Below are 27,699 nucleotides of genomic sequence, written 5' to 3' on the forward strand. Positions count from 1 at the left end.
AAAAAGGAGGGAAAAAAAAAACAAGCCGCTTGGCTTCCTCCCTCACAGAGAAGAGGGTGGAGACATCTTCTTACCCCGCCAGTTAGACAGTTAAGACCAGTGCAATATTTAACAAAATGCGGGGGGTGGAGTCCTGTCCTGAATCCACTCCATTGCTTGAGGGCAGCCATCATAGTGTTCACTATTGTGTGCGGCTGAGGGAAGAAGAAAAAGAGAGGAGGGTGCACAAGGGGGGGAAAGAAAACCTGTCCCTTTGTGTGGGAAAGACTCGGCAGGAAAGTGATTTTGTGACGATTTGAGTTTGCCGGCAAAACAAGGATCTCCCCCTCTGACCCGCACGTCAATTTTCGGGTCAACTCCACGCGCTCGGACCGCCTCAAACTAGTGACATCTTCGATTCGGACTCTCCGGCCGGCAAACAGCGACACCCTGGCTTCTCCTGATGATGAGAGCAGACGTCAGACTGGTTTGCATGAATATTGATGTGGAGGATAGTCTGTTTCATAGAAGAACAGAAGGAAGCAAGATGGCTGCCCTTTAGGATTTGTTACAGGGGAGATCCAGACGGTTCGTTGGAATTTATACAAAGTGGAGGGACGTGAAAGAAGGTGAGGATTTGCTGAGGGGGTTAATGCTCTGCTCCCGTTTTTTTTTTTTTTTCTCACTCCTCGACCCTGGATGTATTTTTGGAGCTTTTGAAAGCAAAGCTAGCTACAGTTAACGTCCCCCCCCCCGCAAAAAACAAGAGCAAGTATAATAAGGAGGGGATTTTAGATAAAGCTACTCCAACATGGCTGACATTTTTCTTTCTTCTTCTGCCAGATGAACCCATGAGACATATTTCTTTCTCCATATTTCTCCGCGTGCTCTTATTTTTTAACGCATTTTGAAACGTCATGATTCTCAGGCTACTCGCTCTAAATTTTCCATGAGAATTAAATGCTTTCGGTCGCCTCTCCCTCCCGGCATTCCATTTAATTTTTAAATGCGTGATTCACAGTGAGCTTACCATATTTGGAAGGTTTATATTTGTGTTCCCGGAGAACAAATTTCCTTCATTCATAACTTACTGCCATTATCATGTGATATGAAATTTAATTCAGTTTCGCTAGTCGTAGTTGCATTTTGCACATCTGTGCATTTGTTAGCACTGCTCTGTGTGCAGACTGCGTAGGAGAGCAAAAGTCCACGTTGGACATGTCTTGCCTTCTGCACAGCAATGCCTTGTGTATCTGCGTGAATCAGGTTTCATTGCTTTTGCTGGTGAATGCCAAGCAAGCACAAAGGCAATGCCTTGGAGAGGCAAAGGAAAGAAGAATTTTGGAGGCAACGGTGCAGTGGAAGCCGGGAAGGTCAGAAAGCTTCGGCTTGAAGGAACTCAAAACTGATATAGTACATTTTAGACCATCGGAAATCGGCTGCATGATCTATAGCTTGTTTTTCACAAATTTGAGATAAGGTAGAAGACACAGCCGTAACTAAAAAAAAATAGTTGGATTAGGAAAAAAATGAGATAAAAAGGAACACTGATTTATACTTTTAACTTTTTTGATGTAGGTTAATAGCAAGAGAGGGTTGAACGAAAAGAAAAGTGCATTCTTAATAGTGCTAACAGCATGCGGAACTAGTTTGTATTGATAGCATTATTCAAAGTGATAACAGCGTGACAATGGTTTACATAACAAGCACAATTAGTCCTGAAAAGTCACAAGAAGATGTCAATTCAGATGTGTTGGACCTTAACAACAAATAGCTAATTAGGTGTTATGTTTTTCCTGCATTTACAAAGTGTTACCTAATGATTAACAACTAACCCATTAGAATGTGAAAAGAACTCCCTCACGTTTGTGTATTCGACTTGTGTATTCCACTCACCACAGTTGCCAAAAAGTGCCTCAGGTAAAAAGCTAAATGCATACTTGCTTCAAAGAGGAGAATTTTGATTGGACCTTTACCTTGCAATTTAAGCAACTGGTATTGGTTGGCTCAAGTTAATGCAGGAAACAACAAAGCAAAAGTCAATTTGAGGGGTATGAGAAAAGATTAAAACATTCGGTTAGGTGTAAGGTTAGGTTCTGGTTAAGGCTAGTACTATAGTACTCATGACATTTATACAACATACTGTGTCAAAAAGTGTGCTTCCTGTTTCTAAAAACAAGAGGTTTTTTTTGTATGATTCTACTACAGCATTAAAAGACCAAATCGTAAATCCTTTGAGTAATTTTTAGCTGTATTCTTACTATTAATATCGAATCTTCAAGAGTTTCTGCATTGCTGCTGTTACCTCAGCACCAGAGTAGGCACCAGGAGATTTCATAGGCCCATCGGGACCGAGTGGGGGGAAGGGCCGAGCAGATCAATCACATTCGCGTTGCCTCTCATCCATCCACACATACAGATAAAACCGCACGATCGCCGAGGCTTTAAGTCCCCTTTATGTCACTTCCAGGGTAAAAGACCATTTCACCTTAAGGAAAGAATGTCCAGTTACCATAGTGCACCACAACAATGCCGGCCACTTACAATACCCAAGCCTTCACCTCTGACCCCGCTCTGTCCAGCCCACGCATCATATTTCCACCCAGAGGTAGTTGCACAAATAACACGGGAAAACAAGGCTAGCGGTAGGCTAAGTGTTTCAGACTGCATTGTTTGCTAGCCGGCCCCGGCTCCACTGCTTTCCTGAAACCAAATGGCGCTATAGAGAGTAGTCTATTGATTTTTTCCGTATTGATTTTCCTCGTGCGCTATCGGAGGGTTGTTTTGCGATATGGGGACGCATAGCAACACAAGAACCGAAAGCAATCGACTGAAGATTCAGGCAAAACATATTTTTAAGTATAACATCAATAATGCAGAAAAAGTGAGCTTGGTGAATAAACAACAAAATTTGTGATTATAAGTCCTTAGAATTATAAAAGTATGTTATAATATAGCATAAACAGAACGAGGCCCAATTAAGATTATATGAGCGCTATAAATTTGAGTGACCGGTATCCAGACAGTGAGTAAGTATCGTCCATATTTACCCTAAGGGTTGAGACATTGAGGGCAGCGACGGAAAAACTTCCTCCACATGAGCGCACGCACGTGGCCGCTGTGTTTACAAACACCATCGTAGCGTTCGCTAACGCGGCAAGCGCGCGCTTACGTAAGCATCCCAAATTAAACACCGTCTATACCCGCCTATATTCAGACGTCCGACAATTTGACAACGCAATTTTCCGGAATGTTTATCACAAATTCTACAATCGCTCTTGGAACTGAGAGAACATTTAAAAAAAACATGATTCTTTTCTCAACATTAAGCGGAAATGTTCCGATTTCCAAAAATAGATCCGTCTGTGAAATTCCTATGAAGGTCATTTTCAAATAGTGCCTACGGTGATCTAAACACAACTGCATGCGTCCCCCGTCCAAAAAATATAGAAAATGAATGTTGCTGAAAAGGTTGTTGTCCACATATGGAGTGAAAAAACAGACAACTGCCTCTAAATGACGTTCAGAAACTTTACCGAATAAAAGCTTTTTGAATGACGCCATCAGCTACTTCTGAAGGAGTTTGAACCTAGTATACGGTTTCCAAAGTGGAACCCATCCAACAAGTGGTGTCCTTTGAACTGGACCGCACATAACAAGAAACTGTCGGCGTATCTTTACTGAAGTGGTTACTACGGAAATTGCGCCGGCATATAAACACGGACGATTGATGTATCTCCATTTTGTGATTTAATGAACAAAACAAGACTTCATTTTGTGTTCCATGTTGAGATGGCTTGAATTTAATTGGAAGCATCACTTCCCCTTTTTCTCAAGATGAAATTGCATAGTTTTGCAAGCCTGTATGAACTCAGACTCCTGAAAAAGAATGTAACAGACTAAGCATTGGGTCTACTCAGAAATAGGTTTGTTACGCTGTTTAGATTTTCCCTTTTTTAAAGTCTTTCATTTGTTTACTATTCAACTATTTCCTGTTTATACTGAAGCTGACTTACAAACGATCATGCAAACAGAAGGAAAATGTTTTACAAAACGCCCAAGTGTATATTACAGGTCTTCACTTGAAGGCAGCGTGACTGAATGGAAAAACTAGCATTCAAAGATGCAATTGTTTCTTACTTGACATTTCAGTTCAGGATTGTTTTAATTAAAAAGTACCTAGTGTTATTCCTAATCACTTTTCTTTCTATAGCGATAAAAATGCAAATTTTGCAATGTTAATCATCATGAATGTAATTTCAGGGACATAGTAGCAGCTCCGACGATCTTGTATAAATTACCCGCAAGTACCGACAGTAAACGGCGTATCCCGTAGTCAGTAGCATCGGGGTAATGTTCAGACCAGATGGTCTTTGGAGCGCTCATAAGACGGTAACCATGACTACCGCGCAGCCTGAAATAAATTAACTTTTCTCCGCGCACAGTTCATCAAGTTAGTCAGATATATTGACTGCTGCGGAGACAAAGGGGTTGGAGGGCAAGAAGACAAGCAGTTCGGAAGGAGACATGCAGCTTTGTGAGGGCTTCGGGGGCAGGTTAGAGGGGTTGTTCGCAGTCTGAAACCTTCTCCATGTGATTGCGCTTTAAAACAAAGCGAAAGGATTTAGATTCATATTCGAACGCTACGAGTTTTAGAATCGTAAGGAAGGGATGGTCCAGTTTCATCTGATTAAAGCAGAAAGATCAATGATTAATTGGTTGATAGTTAGATCTAGGCAAAGGTTCAACTGCTGTTTACTGTTAGGAGTGACCTACTCTGGGAAAAAGGAATGTGAAGAAAAAAAAAAGGTTTAGCTGAGCCAATGACAGGCTAAAGTATTTTCAGACATTGTAGTCTCTTGTCAAGTTATTTAACACTACTATATGTATTGATATCCCTTGTTGCTACTTCGGTGTTTTAACAGTTCAACTTTTGGTAGTGTTTTAATTTTCTTTTCTTCAATGCGGAAAAAAAATTGCAATTTCTATTTTTCAGGCTGTTAGCAGTTCAGCCAGTTCAGCCGGTTCAAGCAGTTTAGCCTCACCCTCAAAGAGTAAAACCACGCAAGTCTTCTCTCAAAAGTTTGAACAAATCAACCACTTTTATAACCATAACAGTGGGAATTTACAGGAAAATGTCGACGGCAATGCCCTTTTCATTGACAAAATCATCTGGAAACAGTCCGAAAAGACCAACAAGTCTGGGATCATTATGTTGGTGTAATGAACTGGTGTATGAATGATATTCTTAGATGTGGTTTGTGGATGGCTCTTTAGTCTGCAAGGAATTATTTTTCCATACTAAAGCATTCCCTCTTATTACTGCACTCTTTGGTAGATTCATGATTTATAACTTCACGTATAATGAAGACAAATGTATGGAAAAACGTCCTTGGCGTAGGTTAATGAGAGTATAATGTAATGTACACATTTGGGCAATAATTTGTGAATTGAAACCTCTTGGTGATTAAATAATAATATAACACGGTCTATGTTCTATAAATAGAAGAGATGACCGGTGAATAAGAAGTAAGGAAACTAGTAAAGGTTGAAAAAATGCGAATAAATTTACACACAAAGCTGCGGGACGACACAGACAGAAAAAAGGGGAATCTCAACGCCAAGTCGACGACATCTGTTCTGCGTTAAACATAAAGAACAGAGATGTCGGTATGGAGGAGGAGGAAGTTCTTGAGGGAACAAAATTACAAAGAGAAGAGTATCGCGAATGCATCGCCGATGGCCTAATTTATTCACTTTATTTGGAAGTCATAAAAAGAAAAAGAGGAAAGAGCACGTGCATGTTTTTTTTTTTTTTTTGGGGGGGGGGGGGGGGGGGGGGGGACTGCAGTGCACTATGCACTACATATTTATAATCCACCGCAAAATATTAAGAGTATTTTTTAAAGCCTTTTCAAAAATGTCTTGATGGGATAATTTACCCTTTTTTTTAATAATCCACAGCATAAAAGGAAAAGATCAAGAACATCAGTCATAGTTTCTTCATGCTATCAGATGGTACCCATCTCTTAATCACACTTAAGTAGGTCACAAGAACAAGAAACTGTCCTAATGTAGCACAATGGAAAAGTAGACCTGTTGTAGTTTCACAGCAGAATCACCCAGAAAATTCAAATAACAGAAAACATTTCAACCACGTGAAAAACGTCCACAGCCCCAATAAAATGAATACAATTTACTTGATGGGAAACACCCATTTTTTTTTCACCGACTTATCTGATTTATTTGTAAAAAGGAAAAGTAAGCTCTAAAACTGCACCGATGCAAAATCGCCCCCGTCGAAGAGGCCTGGCTTATATCTTTTAAAGCAAAGAAAAAAGTGATCAAGCTAAAAATTCTCAACATTCCAACACAAAACCTCTTCCTGTTTCACAAGTAAGAATGACATCAGTGTTGAAAATACGCATATCGTAACTACATCTACTTTAATCTTCAGGACTAAGAAGCTTCTTTAATTTCACTCGAACGTACTCGACATTGAAACGATTTCCTCTCATTTTGAAGGTTGACGTAGGACACAGGAGCCTTTTGTTTCTTTGCATCTGCGGAGGGGTATCATATGTTCATACCAATAGTTATGAGTGAGCATGTGAGGTACATTTGGAAGCGTTGCAGCGCCGTAACATGTGACATGAGTCACAAGTGTGAGAGGGGCTAGACCAACTAAGTTGGTGGGATGGAGAGTATGAATGAACATCTGTCTTCGCATGCGATACTAGCAGTTGTAGGGGCATATCAGGGCAACTGGCACTTGTGCTTTGTGATAAGGATTTTTTTTTAACACCAGTCAAAAACAACTGACTTTTGCAGGCAAAGTGGGGGTGATTGTCCAAGTGGGCTGCTAGCACCGCACGGCACGGTTTCATGTTGTTTTTTAGAGCGTGTAAATTCAGTCTTGATGGATTATTTGGTTTTAAAGGTGAAGTTTGGTATGGTCTTAAAAAACTCGCGCAATTTTTTTTTTACTTCTAATTTTAAGGACAGTGCTAATTTTCTAACTCTCCACAGTTAGTGACTCATTAAATTACTTCAAGGCTTGTAATATTTTGATAATATTCAGGTAAAATCATCCTTATTTTTCCTTTTTTATAACACTGAAATTCCTTGACAAATGCTGTTTTTATTCTTGTGATATTACAATTTTATTATTTAAGAATTTAGAGGTTTTCGGTGTGAGAAAATTTTACTTAAGTGCTGTGAAGATTGTAAATTTTTGTTTGTCTTGTGACGTTAGTCTCGTAAAATACAAATTTGTGTTTAAATACAAGCCCTAATTGTGGTTTCATTTTGAGCTCTTGGTATAACGTTTTTTATTTCTTGTTTAAATAAACAATTGTGATTTCATTTTGATATTTCGTAAGTATTCCATATTTCGGCTTTATTCTTGCAAAAACAGGGTTGTTGTTTTCTCCGATAATATTACAATTTAAGTCTCCTTTAATTGTTGTTTTTTTTTTCATAAATTATTTCCATATATAATAACTCCTTCAATGTATAAATGAAAGTTTTTGCTGTAAATGTTCTTGGCACAAAAGCACATTAAAGGGAAAGTAGAAAAGTTTAACGCCACCTACTGGTAAACTAAATATACATTTGAAAAAAAAAACAAAAAAAAAGTTCTATCACAACAACGTAAATTTTTATTTAATTTTTATTGAATGCGACTAATAGGAGGCTGGCATTTTTCCTGCTATCTTTCTACGACGGCCATATTAAAGAAGGATTTCACAAACATAATGGTGGCAGAAGTTTTGCAAAGGATGGTCTCTGAGAAACCAGTGCACACTACAATATAATTGCATTCTCTCAGTTAATCACTAGATGGCACTAAAATTTGCACACTGTACCTTGGTTATGATTATGGTACTGGAAGAGTTAAATGTTTTGCATCTGGTACTTGTCGTGTAGGAAATCATTGGTCTATTTAACATACCGTATTTTGCGCACTATAAGGCGCACCCTTAATTAATGACAAATTTTAAAACTTTTTCCACACATAAGGCACACTGGATTATAAGGCGCACCCTCAATTAATGACATCTTTCAAAATTTTTTCAATCACAATATAGTAATACTCAAAGTAATAACAATAATAACTCAAATAACTCTGAACTCTCAATAGCATATTAAGTCAATGTCAATATGAGCAACCTTGTTCAACTGTAAACACACAAAAGAAACAGGTAAAACTTATTTTATCAGTCCAATCTCTATATTGATCCATATATAAGGCGCACCTGATTATAAGGCGCATCATCAGCTTTTAAAAAAAAAAAATCAAGGCTTTTAGGTGCGCCTTATAGCGCGGAAAATACGGTAGTCTCTACAGTTATTATTGATAAGACACATCATACATTTAAAACCATCACATGGGTTATTCATTAAAAACAATCAAAATACATACAGGGATTATTTGCTTCAACAGAACGTCTGGTGTGAGTGGCTGGAGGGATTAGGGGAGACGTGAAGGCAAAAGAAGGGCGTAAGTAAAGAAAAAAGTTTGCATAGTCAGCCGGAATGCCAAGTAGTGCAAATGTTGTCATAGGTTGTGTAGTTTGTCGTCCAACTCTATATTTAGGCGGTGGATTTAAAACACTCCAGGATGCCAATAATCTGACCTAATTACACTTGGGGTAACCGAGGATGAGATTTCACTGGCACAGATTTCACCTGGAGGAGAAATACGATTGTTTCTAATCAGTAGGCACAATGAAAATCAGCTTAAAGGAAGTATTGCGGTTTCTCTTGCAGGTTCTTATGGACTATGCTTAAAAAACAGCAAGGAAACTTGGCAAGCATTTATTTTAGATTGCCAAGTATTTTCTTCACAGGAGTGCGTTTTGGGCATTCCTGCCAAGGTCTTAACCTGAATGATAGGAACTGGAGTCTTCTAGCAGCTGTTGTGAGGGGTGAAGGTCACATACAGCCACCAAGTCATGGTAAATAGATGGCATCAACTACCAACACTCATATTTCACTGTTCATGTAGGTTATCAGGACTTTAAAAAAAAAAAAAAGTGTAATAGTTGATATAAGTGACTTTATTAGTTTTTTTTCTCATGGTCTTATCATTTGTTTCACATTATTTCATTCAAGTGTAGTAAATTTTAATTTTCTGCCTTAAATTTATATAACCTAAATTGGAAATTCTTTTTTTTTCATACCTACTTTTGCTGACGATTTTTTTTTTGTTTGATTAGCCTCACTTGAGCAAATCCCTTCTAATATAGTATTTGATACTAAAAATAAATAGACCCATGTATCATTGCAGATGATATTTTAATGGGTTGATTTTGATATTGGACAGTCCACTTGGCTGAAACATTGGTATCGTATTTGATATTTAAAAAATTGCATCGGGACATTCCGAGAATGAAGCAGAACTTTTTAAGAGCCAGAACTACTATACCAATGGTATTTCTTCCATTAACACATACATTATTAATTGTTGCATACAGTTTTACTGAATATTTTTGAAGGAAACTTCACAAATTCTCACTGTCCAAAAGTCCAACCTTAACCCAAATGTTTGAAGGCAAAAAAAAAGACCCTCCACAAGACTCACTAGCTTAAAAGACTCTGACCAAGGAGGTCACAGTCTAGGTTGCAACACAGCACTTAAAGGACATGTTCAAACTGCACGGGCTAGAAGCTGGGCTTAAACCAAATAGTAGTGCAGAACAACCTGACGTGCAATTACACGACTGGAGACAAACAGCTCCATAAAAGTGTTTGAGTCATCTGAAACATCAAATTGTGTATACATATGACTTGTGAGAAAACAGATGTTGCTAGACAGAAAGACAAAATAGTATATACAGTATAGAAAACATAAAGGAAAAAACGAGTTATACATTCCACCTGGCACCCTCACTGAACCCACTGTAATCTTCATTAATTCTTACTTCTAAATAATAATCTTCAAGTCTCATTAATATACAAAATAAGAGGAGGTATCCAAAACTCAGTCTAATACAACGTCTTAAAATAACCAGTTAATTTGGGACATTCTGTCTGCCTTGCCGTTGCATGAGTTTTGTATGCATGTGTGCAAACAGGCCTACATTCAGCTGGGATGTCTGGCTTTGTCCTAGGTTCACAAAGATTATTTTTTTTGTTGTTGTTGGAGTGGGTGTACCCAACTGTGACAAGCTGCTTGACTCCGCTTGGATCTTTGTAAAGCCCGGAGAGTCCTAAAGGAATGGAGCTGGACTCATAGCAACACAGTGTTAACCTCTTGACTTAGTTGCTGATTTACCGAGTACCAGACAAAACAAAAGGGGCGGTCACACGGGGTTAGAAAAGAGGAGTCATTCAGTCACTTTACTACAACATTTAACAAATGTCTTTATTAAAAGAATGTCTGTTGTTAGAATTCATTAATAGTAATCAGGTTAAGATAGATGACTGTGTTAATAATAATTTCTACTTAGCGGAGCCCAGTTTTTGTGGGTTATTGCCCCGGAATACTCTCCAGCTCCATTATTTGTTTCTGTCAGCAAGAGAGGATTGAAGAAACTTGCTTGATTCGTTAGTGAGAGATGAAGAATCTTAATTATGGGACACTGTGGGACTGCAGTATCACAAGTGACCTAGACAAAGAAGCAATTGTACCGGCTCACCAGGCGGAGCATAATAGTTTCCCATGTTGAAATTCTTTGGTCAGATCACTTGTGCCAAAATTATGACACAAACAAGCTTGACCATCTTAAACATTCCAAACATTCTCAGTGGGGTAAAGTTGCCCCGTAGATATAAATAACCTTGAGTGACTCTATAAAAAGGTGGGAGAACATCCTTGTCAAAGTGACAGGTCAGAGACCCTGTGCACTTTTCTGTATACAGTCGGCACCCGTGTTACGAGTTTAATCCGTTCCGCGGTTGGGCTCCTAAGGCGAATTCACCATATGGTGGGTAACCAAAACCTATGTTAAATAGCTAATGCATTTAGAATCCCAGGTAAAAACATCAAAATTGTACATACATGTTAAAAATTGGTACCAAAATAGTATAGTAAGTGCTACGTATATATAATATACATGTATACAATCAGAAAACATCATAAATAAAAAATACAGAAAGGATTTATTTATCTTTGGTAGCCTAGGCTAGGCTAACTTCATATTTCTTGATTATCTCCAGCTTCGTTTCCATATAAGTCATCTTCTGACTTCTCTCTTTAACATCACTCGCAATCTTGGGACCCATGGCTAACCCATTTAACTTTGAATTAAGCAGTAAAATGCACTATAATTACGGTTTTGTAACCACTCCATTTTGAAACGAGTGAGGCTGACCAATAGCAGACCAGCATTGTCGTGACGCGTTGCATGGAGGCATTGATGCCAACTGAAAATAAGTGCAATTACCTAAAAACGCCTGCAGATGGAGAAAAACAAGACAAATACAGCCAACCCCCGAGGGTCATGACAGTTGTTTTTGCCACAAAACCGGGGAAATACAGTAAAGAGGGGACGAAAATCTCAGTATTCCACATCGCAACATGAAAAAAAACGTAAGCTGGGAATGCTGTAACACGGGGGTCCACTGTAATTGAAATAGACAACTTTCATAATGTGAGCTCTCATCTACAGTACAAATAGTATTAAGCTCATGTCTGCATTTTGAATAACTGAAGCGTGTAGATAAAAATATGTCCATGTTGCTAATTGTTCATTTTCCACTTTGTTTTGTAGGACGCAGAGAGGGCAGCCTGTGAATGGACTCTGAGCAGGCCAGATGGAAACAGACCAGACCAGACATGAGTCGGAAGAAAGTTTGACATTAAAGAAAATCGCCACATCCCGCAACATCTCCAACAAAATCCAGAATGGAGGGACCTTTTCAGATGGAGAGCCTCTTCAAATTACTGGTGATAGAAATTGGAACAATTATAAAGCTAGGACAGAGGCCAGCTCCATGAAGAGGCAAAACGAAACCTGCAATGACCCCGCATCAGTACAGGAGCTGTTGGATCAGGGATCCTTTATGATGAATGGAGAGTTGATGAACGGAGATTTCAAGCACGTGCTCGCCGAACAGTCATTCCTGGCTAGCCAGCCGAAGAAATTTAAAGTAGATTCAGATATTTCTGAATTGACAAAAAACACAGAATTTGATTGCAATGCTCAGGCAGGGATAAAATTAGGTAACCGTAATAGTACAATTCCTAATGGAGATCATTTTGCCCTGCCAAGAAATAAACAAGTTGGTGCTGTACTTAACACCTCAACAATTGAAAGTACACGAGGTGATCTTTTAGAGAAAACTTTGTCTCAATATTATCCTGAGCAAGTATCAATTGCACCACAGAGGCCTGGGACACAAGATGCTATGAATGGTTCTCAATCTAACAAACTGCCCTGTCAAGATCTTATGCCTTCCACTTTGACTTCAGATTTCTCCAATTCTGATCAGATGCTAAAATTACAGCACCGACAGCCTGGGACCTCTGGAGTTGCTGAGGGAGTCAACAATCTTAACTCTGTAAACTATCCTGTGAATGGATACTTGAACAATCAAGAAAATGATTACCATCAGAAAAAACAGCAACAGCTGCCACCATCAGGCTCTGGTCATGACAGATCTCTAGATCAGCTCCCTGGCATGGTCCAATCATCAAGTACTGGGAACTCCTTGCAACAACATAAAAATGTCCCAAGGTGCTATCCAAATGACACAAATTCTCAACAAACGTATGAGAACGGCAACCAGAATTTTGATCAAAGCCATTTTAAGGAGCTCAATACTGTACAGACAACTGAAGCTGTGTTGCCGAAATACGGGTCACCACCCAACTGCGGAATACAGAATGTGGTGCAATATGAGAAACCGGGGTCTGGTCATTCTCAGCCATTAGAGCATCAAACCAGGAACTTCCAACAGAATGTTAGATATCTACATGAAGCTGACAGCATGGCTCCTAAGGGCCCTGGTCTACAACAGCGAATTCAGGCAGCTGGATTAGAAAATAATTTTGAAAACACGACACAAACGACAGGGAACTTGTGTTCACCTCTCCGCCAGGGAAGTTGGATAAACCAGAACCCATCAAAACAACAGAGAGGTGGCATGTCATCGCAGGCAGAAGAGGAAAAAGAGGGGTACTCTGCCAAGGCTCTGTCAGACCAACAGAGATGTGGCCTCCAGGTTCATAGTCAGATTTTGGAGGCAAGCCCTGTACAGAGATTTGAGTCACCTGGAATGTTTAAAGAAAACATTCAGGGGTCTCACAGCATCCAGGAACAACACAGTCGCTTATCCCAACCACACTGCGCCTCTGCACCTAACAACAATAATTCAGAGTGGCAGCAATCAAATTCAGACACAAATGTAATGCAGCAGGCTCTACCCCAGACAAAGCACGATCAACAGGCCGGGGGACATTATCACACCCCCATGCAGTCAGAGCACTTACGTGACAACCCTGAACCACAGGACGCATTGTCGACAGAATTTTTCACAAAACAGCAACAGCAGCACTGTAATCTCCCACGTCCACTTTCCCACCCGCCACAATTTGAAGAACAACAACTTAAATCTCCCATTTACAGACCTCACAGTCAGCCTCAGCCAAGTCAAGCCCAACTTAACCACCAACATAGAAACAACTCGGCACAGCCCGGCAGTCAATTCTGCTACAAAAACACAACAGGTATTCATATACAACGTCAACGATCATTTTCTCCAAATTCAGGCAGCGGTGATTCCAGGCACTTTCAACCGCAGCGACCCAACAACTGCCGCACACCTAACAATAAGGACCTCTTGCAGAATTTGACGCAGTCAAAACCTCACTTGCCGCAAGGTGCAATAAACCCCACGATATCACCGCAAATGTATCCTAAGACTGAACACCAGCTGAAGGCATGTTCTCAGTTCCAAAGGGGATCTCACCTGGGATCGCCACTTCCCCACGGAGACTTCCAGAAGCATGAAGCTCTGCGTATGCATTTGTTACAAAGGCAGGAGAGACATGGCCCTTCCCATTCTGCACAAAACACTAGGGAAAACAAACAAGGGCTCACAAATGTAAAAATTGAAAACGAAGCCAGATTTAATTTGCTCAGCTCACAGCGGCAACAGGGCGGATTGCAAATCAAGCAGGAGACTCAACAATCTGATTGCGAGAATACGAGGCAGAATAATATCTTGGCCTCTATGGAACAAAGTCTGAAACAGTACCAACTGTCCCCGGTGTTTGAGAAGAAATCCTTCGTGATGAATTCCAATAAGGTCAAAGTGGAATCTTCTGGGCCTGTCACAATCCTGTCAACCAACACTGACATGTGTAAAGTGGAAACATCTGGAGCTGCTATGTCCATGATGGCTTTCAAAAGAACACCTGACTCTACACCCAAGAAAGAACAACTCTTACAGAGGTTCATGGACTCTCCGATGAAGCTCTTGGATACACCCATCAAAAGTCTACTTGATACACCTATAAAAACACAATACGACATTCCATCCTGCCACTGTGTTGGTGAGTTTACCTCTTTTTGATTAGATTGATGATAAAGTGGTGTCTAACTACTGAAATGTCTTTTTATGTAGAACAAATCAGCGAGAAGGATGAGGGCCCATACTATACTCATTTGGGATCTGCGCCTACAGTTGCTAGTATACGGGAGAAGATGGAACAGAGGTAAACTACCATTTTACGGTGGACTCCGCTGTAGAATCACAAGGCACTTTTGACAGTAAGCCTTTTAATATCTATTTTTTCCAAGGTCTGGTTTAAATGGTCAAGCCATTAGGATAGAGAAAGTGGTGTACACCGGAAAAGAAGGAAAAAGCACACAGGGGTGCCCTATTGCAAAATGGGTATGCGATTCTTCTGAAGAAAATGGAACACCATCAAATATGTACATCCGATGCTTATATATTCATCGTGTTTCAGGTCATCCGCCGAGCCAGTGCGGAAGAAAAGTTACTGGTATTGGTTCGAGAACGCACTGGACACAAATGTGAGACGGCCTGCATAATCGTGGCAATCCTGGTCTGGGAGGGCATCCAACCCAGTCTAGCTGACAAACTCTACCTCGAGCTAAGTGAAACTCTAACAAAGCATGGAGCCCTCACCCAAAGACGATGTGCTCTCAATGAAGAGTGAGTGACAACAAAACAGGAACATACATACGGGGTCCCCAAAAGTCACTGTGCACTTCAAATTGACAATACATTTCAAGTATTAGGACGGATGTCCGGCTATCAACATTTGTTGGAAAAAAAATGTCCATTTTTTGTCAGCAAATCATTCTTTTGCCTTTCGCTTTCGGATTCATACTGGATTATCAGGGTAAAATTGTTGCCGTCATTTTTTCTTTCCCCGACTGCAATTTATGCTATCAATGGCAAGTTTTTCATAGGAGCAAGTCTTTCCAAATCACATAACTCTGCCTAACTCAGTTAAGACAACTTGGTGCTTCTTAAAGTGATATAGCTTTATACGTACTAACTTTAGATTGATGAGCATAACCTTCCACTTGAAGCCTTAGAACAACCTGAAGTTGGTATGGATAAAGCCTTACTGTTTTACTCTCCAAGGGAACTGCTACTCAAGTTCGAAGGTCAATGTGTTCCATCGGAACTCTTTGGATACCCTTGGACCTTGGAATTGTGTAAAAGCCATCTTGATCTTAGTTTTAATCCACGGGGGTAGTATCCTTTCAACTGCATGGTTTGTCAAGAACAAATTCTTGGACAAAAACATTTTCATGGACAGTGTACAATGTACTACACTTAGGTGCAGTGAAATGGCCATGAAGCCTCTTATACTGGTACTGAACTGCAGTGGGGGACAGAATAACATCTTGCCAGGGAGCAATTTTGCTCAAATGTCGATTGATGAGCCACGGGCAAGGGAATTATCGTATATTCTCCCCACATTTCAAAGCGTAAGCTGTCAAATTCTACTCACGTCTGTCAGAATGCAAAGCTGAAACAAAACAGAAAAACATGGTGTATATTGACTTTAGGGATACCCTGCATTAACACTATGAAACAAGGAAGTGGTATCGGAACTGTTTCCGATTTTGCATTGAATTAACAGGTATGAGACTCTCAAATTAATTATTTCTTTTCAGGAGGACTTGTGCATGTCAGGGATTTAATCCAGATGCATGTGGAGCATCATTCTCATTCGGGTGCTCATGGAGCATGTATTACAATGGCTGCAAATTTGCTAGAAGTAAAATCCCAAGAAAATTTAAACTACAAGGAGATGATGTCAGAGAGGTATTCGCCGCTGCCACTGAAGATAAAAGATTATATGTTGAATATATTTTTTCTTCAACAATGTATTTTTCGTAATCGCAATATCTGTCTTTTAGGAAGAGAAACTGGAGCAAAACTTTCAACACCTGGCCACCTTACTTGGCCCTTTATATAAAAACATGGCACCGGAAGCTTATGGAAACCAGGTAAGGACACTGGATTGTTTATAGCATTTTTAAACAAATGAACAAAGACCATTTTGAGCGAACTCTGGTTTTTCTGAAAACAGGTGGAACATGAACACAGAGCACCTGATTGCCGTTTGGGGTTTAAAGAGGGGCGCCCCTTCTCTGGGGTTACTGCTTGCCTGGATTTCTGTGCTCACGCTCACAGAGACGTCCACAACATGCAAGGAGGCAGCACTGTGGTAAATTTAACATGTCGAGGAAAAAAATACATCAAAATATCTTTCAGCCCTTCCACGAATCTGCAAAAACTGTTTTTGATCTGATACCTTGGCAGGTATGCACACTAACAAGGGAGGACAATAGAGAGATTGGAAAGATACCAGAGGATGAGCAGCTCCATGTCCTTCCACTGTATAAAGTTGCTAACACAGACGAATATGGCAGCGAGGAGGGTCAGCATGAAAAAATCGAATCGGGTGCCATTCAAGCCCTCAGTGCCTTCCGCCGCCAGGTGCGTATGCTTGCTGAGCCCGCCAAGTCATGTCGCCAAAAGAAGTTGGAATCTAAGAAAGCAGCTGCTATCAAGAACAACATGTTAGACAACTCTCAAGAGAAAAGTACCCCTACTAAGACAAAAACGGGGACTTGTGAAAACATCACTCTAAGCACACCCGTGCAAGGTAAAACTCTTTGCACTTGGGTTATTTTTGGCTAACTTTGCAACAAAATATTGACCTGTCTCCATTTGTGGCATTGTGGTTTTAAATGCTCATTCGTGGGATTTCTTCCAGGTGCTTTGGGAGCCTCTCAACATCCAGATCAAGCAACAGAGCCCCTCGGTGCACATTCTGTGCAACTGCAGCATCAGCAGCATGAAAACATTTTTACCTCTTATCCCGGTGCAACAAATGCTGCCAAATATCCCAGGTTTCCCGGCCACCCAGGGCCTTTTCCAAGCACTTCAAAACCAGGGAGCATGTTTCATCCTCAACCGTCAACACCAGCAAGCCCTTACCCACCTCCCGCCCCTGCACCCAACACGTACATCGACGGCTCGAAACATCCGTACCCTGTTTATCAATGTAACGGAGGAATGCCGCTCGATAACTACCACCCATACTATGCTTCAAACCAAAAGCAGCTGGACATGTATCAACAGCAACGGCAGGCGCTGTACTCCGAGCAGCAGTACGCAGCGCATCAGCGTTATGAGCTCAATTATCCGCCAAATTATGCCGATCACGGTTTACAAGTCAACGGCTATAATACATGCGGCATGAGGCCGGTTCACCCCATGAGAGCTTTCAGTCCCTGTAGTCCTAATGGAGTCGCAGACCCGCATTTTATTGACCCCTTTTCAAGAACGCCTTCTGTCCAGAGAATTCGAGACTACGCAGCTGCTGGGACTAACGGCAATCAGTTCGGTAGATCCCAAAATCCGTACTTTGGGAGTCCTCAAATGTTCCCCCCGGGCCAACAACCATTCCATATGCAAATCAAGCAAGAAATGGGTATCGCTAACCCAAACGTGGTTGGTGCTCAGCTCAGTGCAGGGGGTTTAAACCCAGAAACGCAGACGGGATTTGGTCTGCTCAACGGTAGCCCCGCGGTGACAGGTATTAAACAAGAACCTGGAACTCCACAGACACCCACAACCCCACAAAAGCCAGAAATCTGGTCAAACAACGAGCACAACTTCTTGGACCCTGAGATCGGCGGAGTGGCAGTGGCACCGAGCCACGGCTCAGTCCTCATCGAATGCGCTAAACGGGAGCTCCATGCCACGACCCCTCTTAAAAACCCGGACCGTCACCATCCCACTCGCATATCTTTGGTCTTCTACCAGCACAAAAATCTGAATGAAGCTAAGCACGGTCTGGCCATGTGGGAAGCGAAGATGGCAGAAAAGGCTCGGGAGAAGGAGGAGGATGCGGAGAGGAACGGCAACGAGGGGACGCCGAGCAAGGGGAACAAGAAGGGGACAAAACGTGAGCACCCAGAGGCGTCGGAATCTCTTGGGGAACCTCCTTATAAGCGTTTCATAAAGGCACTCATCGAGGGGTCGACATCATGCACAACTAACACCTACGTCAGTACAACTCCGTATGCCTTCACTAAGGTCACGGGACCTTACAGTCACTTTGCTTAAAATACTCTCAAGATAAGGAAAAAAAAAAAAATGAAGGTGCTTTATTTATGCTATGACCAACTGCAGCACTGGCCTCATACAAACACTCCTACCCTGTTCAGGTGTTTTACATTTTTAACAACTGAGCTTTACTTGTTGACCCTGCTATAGATGTATTTATTTTTGTTTTGCAACTTTTGCAAGAATACACACTGTTAAAACATCGGGTGCTCTCAAATGTACACACACGACATACTTTTCCTTTTGTTTGTTTTTACTGGAAACAAAGCTTCGTTTCGGGTGGCTTTATTTGATATTTTGAATACTTCGACATGTGAAAATGACAACTTCACGGTGCTGTTTTTTTAAACTGATATCATAACTGATACTACAGATGAAATAATTGAACAGCTAAAAATGGGGAATATTTGAAACCGTTGGTATCAAAAGGAGTTGATGCATGTTGGTGTGTCTTGAGCACTTCTTGATTATAAAGCGCTAAATTTGAGATGGAACAATGACTCAATTGAAATTCCCAAGCATCCTCACGGTGAAACAAGACAATATTTTTTAGAATTCATGCAAAAAAAAATCTTTGGAACACAATTGTGTCGGTGCTTCTTTCGCTACTTATAACCAATAGATTGAGCCATTCGAATGGTGCATTTTGAACTTTTCAAGAAAGATTTTTTTTTTTTTTTTTGCTATCCAAGGTTTTCCAGTTTAACTGTCAGCAAAAATGTTCCTTTCCGCGGGCTCGTTGAATTAGCCTGAATTGTGAAAATTAATTGTAGATTTATGTCTGTGGTGCTTAGTTGATGTGCTTTTTATACACTGAGGAGCATGAGACAGGTTTAAGCTTGGTGTCACTTAAAGAGGGCAGCTGGCTTGCTGTGGGTTCGTGATTTGATTCTTGTAATCTAACTGTAAGATAAACAGGTGAGATGTGTACATTAACTTCAATTCCCTTTTTGGAATTACTGTTATAAATTGTGTTTGTTGCAAAGAATGCGCAAATCCTAACTCATTGTTTATCTTTTGTGTTCCAATGGATCTCGTTTCATAGGGTGCTAATGAACCTGTTAAAACGTACAATGTGAGACTTTTTAGGCAGTGAGAAAAAGGCTGTTAAATATTGTACAGTACCAACCAGTCATATACCTCAAAAGCAGTTTGGCAATAGGAAAAAAAAAAAAAAAAAAAAAAATCATGTTTATTTTGTTGAAATATTTTGGTTACAGTTTAACTGCATGCCACCTAAAAGGCGGAAAAAGTTCATTTCTTATTTTCTTACCTACCTTCTGGAAAGTTTGAATTTTTTTTATTTTAATGTTACTGTAAAATCAGGGACATTTAAAAAGAAAATGTACAATATTGCCTGCGTTTGTTTTGGGTATTTTCTTCGTTCAGGGACGTGCCATTGCATTTCGTGTCCCCGTTTAGGCTTTTCGAAATTACGTCACACAGATTTTTAAAAAGAAAGTTCACGCATTTTTACTTTTTCTTTAGATAGTAGGGCAGTGTTTTTTTTTTTTTTTTCTCAAATGAATACAACGTATATGCACTGATGTGACTAAAGGGAAAGTATGATATTGAATAAATTAAGGGCAATTTATTTGCTACGAGGCAAGATCAAGGGCAGCGTGTATCGTCTTTGTGCCTGTGTATAGTTCAATTATTTATAACCACTAAGCAATTGTATGATTTTTTTTCCTCTTTATTTTTAATTAATGTGATATATATAAAGGAAAAACTGTAACGTTAGAGTAACAATTCACCCACTCTTATAACAAATTCGTTTTCTGAAAGCACTTCAAAAAAAATTTTCAGGAAGTAAAAATGTATATGTAATAAAGTACAAAATGTTGTATTTAAAACAGGGTGTAAATGAGTTTGTCACATTGTACAGTGGATATCAATCGGAAAATTGTTTCAGAACTCGATAGATTCGTAGATTCAAATCATGGAAAACTGACCCAGAAACCATCAGATCTAAAAAAATAAATCAATTTTTCCAGGTAGGCTTTGTAAATAGAACTCAATGTCATCATAATGTTTACTGTTAGCTCGACAAACATTTGAATTTATATTTTTTGCTTTTGTAAAATCCGATGATGATGTGTTCATTGTACAGAGCCCAGCAACAGTAGCAGGTTGTGGTGAGGAGATTTAAGAGATTTAGCAGGTTAAAAAAATAAAATAAAATAAAATAAAAAGAGCCATACTTACTTGAATGACTTTCCGGTTATAACAAGAGTACTGCATGTACTTGGCTCAAAAAATTCATAGTTCATACTTTTTCTTTTTTTTTGCAGGCAAACACTAAAGGTTACTTAGTTCCTGTTTTATTTCTGAAGGTTTTGCTTCTGCTGAAGCTTGGTATGCCCCCCCCCCCCCCCCCCAAAAAAAAAAAAAAAATGGAATAAAGATTGGTATTAAACTGTAAGTATTGTAATGTACTGAATGCGGTTTATTTCAAAAATGTTATCATATCATTGCTGATATTGCCAAGGTGTGGGTGTTTTTTTTCTTCCAATAAATTTATATTTATTTAAAGATATTTGACTTGTATAAAAACATCTTTTTTTTTACCGATATAAATACACCCCTATTTCAAATGTTTGTGTGTATGCTCCTTTAATGGTCTTAAAGTCAAACATGTCACAATCAAAATCAATGGATTTCATCACAGATTATCTATTTGGTGCAGACATTTTGTAAGACTTTGATGTGGAAAGAAACCATAAACACAAAAGTAGCGCATAAAACGAAAAACCTGAAGGAAAAAGGTCGTTAACTCTGAGTATTTTAACACATTATTACCGTATTTTCCGCACTATAAGGCGCACCTAAAAGCCTATTTTTTTGATGGTGCGCCTTATAATCAGGTGCGCCTTAAATATGGATCGATATTGAGATTGGGATTCGTAGATGGGGAATGAACTGGTAATATTGACATTGAGTTAATATGCTATTGAGAGTTTAGAGTTATTATTTGAGTTATTATTGTTATTACTTTGAGTATTACTACATTGTCATCGAAAAAGTTTTAAAATATGTCATTAATTGAGGGCGCGCCTTATAATCAGGTGCGCCTTATATATGGAAAAAGTTTGAAAATATGTCATTAATTGAGGGTGTTCCTTATAATCCGGTGCGCCTTATATATGGAAAAAGTTTTAAAATATGTCATTAAGTGAAGGTGCGCCTTATAATCCGGTGCGCCTTATAGTGCGGAAAATATGGTACGATAAAAAAAATAATTACTCGACAGTCGAGACATGATATTTTATTTCTGATTGGACATTGAACATAAAATTCACGTCAAATGATAATTTGCAAGTTTGTTAGTTAAAATGTAAAAAAAAAAAAAAAAAATGTACAGTACATAACATTTGGCTTTACTGGTCAGCAAATCTGGCAATTGAAAGAAATGACAATAGATCCTTACCAGGCATCACTGAGCCTACAAATAATCAGTAAAGCACCATCGATACCACTGATGGATCGTTTGTGTCCGTGAGATTTTCCGGGTTTTCCCACTCACTCAGACGAAGTGCCACTTGTCCACTGTATAGGTACAAATATTAAAATGCATTACACGTACGTGCAAGAGTAGAACAGCTCCAATAAATCACAATCTACTGACCCTCTGATGAAACGCTGTGTGCGCAACCAAGTGCAGGGGCCTGCGTGAATAAAAGTTGCAACCATAAATCTCGCCGATATATCCTGTTAGCTATTATTCCGAGCTTATACAATGTCTTACCGACTGAATCACATCTCTCGCCTCTTTTGCGTTGCATTTGAAAGGACTGTCAGAGCATGACACATTTTTACTGCGGGACAAAAAGACAAGAATTTAGTTAAAAAAAAACAACTATTCTATAAGGTCAGCTTTTGATACCGTACCATTCGATCCCGCCACCGTTTGTCTGTTTCTGCACTAGTGCCCTCCAGTGCTCATGTGTGGATTCGATTATCTCCAAAGCAAAGTTCTTAAGACAAAAACACAAATCCTTAGAAGAACTGCTTCTTACAAGCGTTTGTATTACGTCCATTACGATACCTTATCTTGAAACTGAGCGTTGAATCCAAACTGGTTTTGCGGCTTCCCATCCGGGACCTTATATTTCCTGAACCAGTCCACTGTGGCCTCCAAATGACCGGGCCGACTCTTGCGGACGTCATCAATGTCTGTGTCAAAAAAATAGAATGCGTACAGAAAATGGATTTGTCTTTATCTTGTCTTTTATTACCACAATATACTGTCGCATGTACGTCGTTCTAAAGCAGGGGTCCCCAACCACCGGTCCGCGGCCCGGTTTGTGGATCAATTGGTACTGGGTCGCACCCAAATTAATTAATTATTTCTGTATTATGTATTATCTGAGTCTGAAAATTATTTTAATATGAAAAACTTTTTATTTTGAAAACTGACCATAATTCTCTTCGATTCGTTCAGATTTTCATGTACATTTTATAGCACAGGGGTCGGCGACCTTCAACATTCAAAGAGCCATTTTGACCTGCTTTCTACAGATAGGACTACATTGGGAGCCGCAAAAACTTTATTATCTGAGGTGGAATCATTTGTGTGTTGGCAGCTTTGGTTAACCGAAGTCTTACCACATTATTTTCATTAAAAGAAGCAAGCAGACCGAACCTACGTCAGAATCCATCCGTGTTCACAAACAGGGGCATTAAAATGAGATTTATTTAGTGTTAAGAATTCATCAAGCGCTCCAATTTGTATTGTTTACTTCCCTGTGTTATCTTATTTTGAAATATCGTCTTTTAATCGGGAAGGTCGCACTGTATTTCCTGTTTACGTTCGCTGTTCGTCATTTAGATTTTAGCGGTAGTGAAGTACGACTTCTTTTGGAAAGGGGTAACAGATATTCCAACTTCAAAGGAAAAAGAACGTTTTTAACAGGCTATACAAGGAATACTTCTTAAAATAATCATTTATCCCGTTGAGGAGTTTGAGGCAACTTTTCTCACCCAACCAAGTGAACTTAGCACGGCTGTGCAAGAAGATGATCAACTGCTGGAGATTGCGAATGACGGCGGCCTTAAAAGTATGTTTGAGATTTCTGACACCCTATCAGTATGAAGCGTTTTTTTTTTTTGCAATGGCCGCAACCAAAAACCAAACAAGATTCAACTGGATATAAGCAACACCCCCCGGGTGTTAGTGGCCATCATCACTCCTATATGGGCCCAGCTTGTTGCAGAAAATCAAGCTCAGGATTCCCATTAAATTGATATGAATGGTTAGTTCAAATTCTATGTGCACTTTATATTATATTTACATATATGATGTTTACCCATCAACCAACCCCCACTCGGTTCGTGATAAAATTGTCAAGCGTGGTGATTACAAAGGTTGGGGACCACTGTTCTAAAGAGTACAAATCAATAACATATTGAAACCATCGAATCAAACGTGAACATGATTCCTGCAGTTTGAGGCGACTTTTCTGCAGAAATTCCACTGTAGATGTTTGATTGAGAAAAAAAAAAGATTCTGGGTTCAGTTGCTATCGCATCCCTGAGAGAAACTTGCACAGTAACTATTTGAGGAGAATCACAATCAACTGTTGACTGTACGCATCCGCTGTGTTTAAAATGAAAACGTGTCTAAAACAGTTTGATGATACTGTCAGCGCCATTAACTGGGCGAGGTTTGACTTTTGACAATAGCTGAGGTCAGCAATATCAACTAGCCAAATACCACAATATGTTCCATTTTATCTTGTCATCTTTTAATGATATATATATATATATATATATATATATATATATATATATATATATATATATATATATATATATATATATATATATATATACTTATTACAATTATAATAATATATTATTATATATTATATTTAAATAAATATATACATATTTTTTAATATGTATTTATATATATTATAATTATAATAATATATTATATATTATTATATTTATATTTTATATATATTTTATATTTTATATATATTTTATATATATTATATATATTTTATATATATATATATATATATATATATATATACACACACACACATATACATATATACATATATATATACATATATATATATATATATATATATATATATATATATATATATATATATATATATATATATATATATATATATATATATATATATATAAAAAAGACTCAAGTCATTTGATCTGAAGAAAATAACCCACCATTTAGATTTTGCGCATCGGGGTCCTCGGCATTGATAGCAATGACCTTCCAGTCCATTTCTCCTTCGTCAATCATAGCCAAGATTCCAAGCACCTTCACTTGAATCACTTGACCAGGAGAGCACACCTCAAGGACGAATCAACAGATGGCAAGTAAGCAAAGAAATTCACAAGTAAAAGTGATATTAAATGCAAAGAAAAAACGTTCCTAAAAAAAGTTTACACATACTGTGCGTTCTTACCTGCATGCCAATGTCACAAATGTCAAGTGGATCATTATCGCCACAGCATTTTGTTTCTGCATCCATATGGTTAGGGTCTTCCCACGTCTTTCCCGACAATGTAAATAAAAATTGAGCAATTTAGCGTCCACAAACTAGTGTAACTGAAAAGCAAACATTAACTCGAAAAGGAACTAAATTATGAGCAAAATTCTAATAATAGTGTAATATAAATGCCAAAAATTCTATCAAAAATTGTTAGTAAGTTAGATTCTATAAATTAGTTTTATATTTGTATTTATGAGTTTAGTAGCATTTTCTGATGAGAACTAAAGGTACTGAAAAATGGCCGCCTTACCTGTGGGATGGCACCGTAGTTCCAAATATAACCTTTATGTGGAAATATATTGGCGACGTACCGGAGCTTGCCTTTCTTTACATCTTGCTTAATGGGGTTCAGTGGTTCCTTTGTAGCAATCTGGAAATTGTTGAGTGGGTGAAAGAGCGTGCATTTGTGTGTGTGTGTGTGTATGTGTGTGTGTGTGTGAGTACACAGGCATTACCCATGATGAGTAAGTAGGTATGTCAATGATGTCAGATTACCTCGTTTGTACTGCTAAAAAAAAACATCATTTTTGTTGTATTTACATTTTTAGGATGCAGTGTATTTATTCATTTAAATGGTGTGGCTGAGTTAACAGTATAGCAGTAATATAAACATATTTTTGGGGTCTAATATGTCACTAACCTGCTTAGGGGTTTGAGGTAAAGATTTATAAAAAAAAAAAAAAAACATCACTTTATTAAGGGGAAATATGAACATTTCAAAATTGAATAAACAATACATTTTGTAATCACCGTAAAAGCAAGGTAAAAGGATTAATAGTTTCACAACACCAAAAAAACAGGTAATTAAAACTGATAATAAAGAAACATTTATGAATAGTGGAAAATCAGTTTAATTTTTAAGAAAGCATATTTGCTTTTGTCACAATGCTTAATGTTGCTCTAAAATTGCAGTCCTGCGATGAAACCATTTAAGCGCCACGTTCACTTACCTCCATCTTAGCATTTGTCCAGCGGGGCACCTCCACAACCATGTTAAAGAGCATCTGAAAATACAGACCACGTTTACAGTACGTGCTGCAGTATGCTCAGCTGAATTTCTTAAGGTTCCACTCCTGATAAAAACTCAAATTACAACACACCTCGCTCTCGTTCCTCTTGGCCTTCTTAGCTTGCAAGCCATTGGACTGGAACAAGAAAACATCACACATAATGTAAACGTCACGCGAGTACATCGAGATCATGGATTTCATCCCAGAAAACAATGAGGGGTTACCTGTTCTGCCTCGGCTATGAGTGGAATATCATGAAAAGGGGAAATGTAGTTGCCTTCTGAATTTTCTGGGATAGAAAAAAACAACGGCACAATCAAATAATACATCAAAAATACATCACACAAATTTGCTTCCTATATCATTTTGAGGGGCTACATGACACAAATATATCACGTAATAATTTTAGGGGATTGTCTCAAACATGAGACATTATTGGAAAGGTCAGGATGTCCTCTACGGAGGACAATAGGACCTAGTAGGGTAGATAGAACAAATGTCCAGTACAGTGGACACAAATAAATAGATGGGTCTCAGGAGAATCTAGCCCAACGTGAAACGCAGCAAATGTATAACTCCTGGTGTAATTTTGTTTAACACAAAACAAATTTCAGGTGGAATATTGATATATTATTCTGCCTTATGTATCCACTTCAGCATGTTTACTCAGTGTATAGCATACCACTGATTCAAAAATCCCTTCACCTTTTTTTCACGTCGCTCAGTATGCGAACGTTGTTGCTTTCAGAATGACGTTAGTGACAAGGTCAAACATTAACTTTGTCAGCGACGCCCCGTAACCCACCGCTGCCATTAAATGAATTTGTGTGGGGATTGCGTTTGTTTATGTTTGTTACGCCAATGGCGGCTTCGCACTTACTAAAATATATCCGGTAATCTGGGGTGTTTGGGCTCCCTCTCTCCTCGATTTGATAGTGCATCGTTTTTCTCAAAGTGTAGAAATGTGGCAAAGAGGTTGCACGAGAGAGGAGTTTGTGTCCAAACACGGGAATCGAGCCCACAAGTGCCCGAAAAATGTGACCGGAGGACTTGAAGAGAAGCGGCACGCTCATGGCTCACGCTTTCGCCACAACTTCCTGCTTCCTGTTACATTGGGAACAACATTTCCGGTAGAATCCCTAAAAAATAAAATAAACTTTACGTGACATTAAAAGTCCATTTTATTTCGATATAGTTTGTGTTCATAAAGTCTTTTAGACCACCGGGCACCTCAATCAATACGAAAGAAAGAAAGAAATAACCGAGTCACACTAATTTAAAATATGTTTTTTGAGTTATATAAACCGGAAAATGATGTAGTACTTCTTGCCGGCATTCAATATTCGACGGAGTTAGACACGCCCAAGAAAAAACATCTTAATAACAAAAACAATAATAATAAGAATGTTAATAATAAAATAATAATCATGATAATATTAATAAGCGGATATAAGCCAAGGTCTTCTTACTTACTCTCCTCATCTTGTCGTTTATCATGTCTCTACACAATGAATGAACCAAATGTACTAAAAAAGCATTTTAAAAAATTACTAAATTTTGAAGTAAATGTAATAAAAATCGACGAATAATGACACTACCAGGAA

The 27,699-nt window shown here is 38.9% G+C and overlaps 2 protein-coding genes across 2 annotated transcripts; one reads left to right on the forward strand and one right to left on the reverse strand.

Moving 5' to 3' along the window:
• The first annotated feature begins 236 nt into the window (after nucleotides 1–236).
• On the forward strand, nucleotides 237–20,927 carry tet2 (tet methylcytosine dioxygenase 2). Its single transcript, XM_088419283.1, has 10 exons — nucleotides 237–608; nucleotides 11,697–14,482; nucleotides 14,554–14,644; nucleotides 14,730–14,823; nucleotides 14,900–15,108; nucleotides 16,086–16,236; nucleotides 16,332–16,421; nucleotides 16,505–16,642; nucleotides 16,738–17,083; nucleotides 17,195–20,927. The coding sequence occupies exons 2-10, from the start codon at nucleotides 11,740–11,742 to the stop codon at nucleotides 18,550–18,552; spliced, it is 5,220 nt and encodes a 1,739-aa protein (XP_088275409.1). The 5' UTR covers nucleotides 237–608; nucleotides 11,697–11,739; the 3' UTR covers nucleotides 18,553–20,927.
• A 224-nt stretch (nucleotides 20,928–21,151) lies between these two features.
• Nucleotides 21,152–27,190, reverse strand: ppa2 (inorganic pyrophosphatase 2). The gene is made up of 12 exons (XM_088419284.1): nucleotides 26,976–27,190; nucleotides 26,320–26,384; nucleotides 26,186–26,230; nucleotides 26,036–26,089; nucleotides 25,336–25,455; nucleotides 24,999–25,085; nucleotides 24,757–24,883; nucleotides 22,601–22,728; nucleotides 22,444–22,529; nucleotides 22,301–22,370; nucleotides 22,181–22,220; nucleotides 21,152–22,101 (listed from the first exon to the last, which is right to left on the reverse strand). Exons 1-12 carry the CDS (start codon nucleotides 27,166–27,168, stop codon nucleotides 22,079–22,081), a joined length of 1,038 nt encoding a protein of 345 aa, XP_088275410.1. The 5' UTR covers nucleotides 27,169–27,190; the 3' UTR covers nucleotides 21,152–22,078.
• Nucleotides 27,191–27,699: the final 509 nt, after the last annotated feature.

Source organism: Hippichthys cyanospilos, chromosome 7 (assembly GCF_059441005.1).
Source record: "Hippichthys cyanospilos isolate Australia breed blue-spotted pipefish chromosome 7, RoL_Hcya_1.0, whole genome shotgun sequence".
Classification (NCBI taxonomy): domain Eukaryota; kingdom Metazoa; phylum Chordata; class Actinopteri; order Syngnathiformes; family Syngnathidae; genus Hippichthys; species Hippichthys cyanospilos.

Excerpts from the sequence above, each read along its gene's own strand:
- ppa2 (XM_088419284.1), bottom strand. The coding sequence starts at position 27,168 with ATGAGCGTGCCGCTTCTCTTCAAGTCCTCCGGTCACATTTTTCGGGCA. Across the intron at positions 26,385-26,975 it reads AGATTACCGGATATATTTTA|AAAATTCAGAAGGCAACTAC; the intron begins GTAAGTGCGAAG and ends TTTCTATCCCAG. Across the intron at positions 25,456-26,035 it reads GGACAAATGCTAAGATGGAG|ATTGCTACAAAGGAACCACT; the intron begins GTAAGTGAACGT and ends AACAATTTCCAG.
- tet2 (XM_088419283.1), top strand. The coding sequence starts at position 11,740 with ATGGAAACAGACCAGACCAGACATGAGTCGGAAGAAAGTTTGACATTA. Across the intron at positions 15,109-16,085 it reads CGATGTGCTCTCAATGAAGA|GAGGACTTGTGCATGTCAGG; the intron begins GTGAGTGACAAC and ends ATTTCTTTTCAG. Across the intron at positions 16,422-16,504 it reads CGGAAGCTTATGGAAACCAG|GTGGAACATGAACACAGAGC; the intron begins GTAAGGACACTG and ends TTCTGAAAACAG.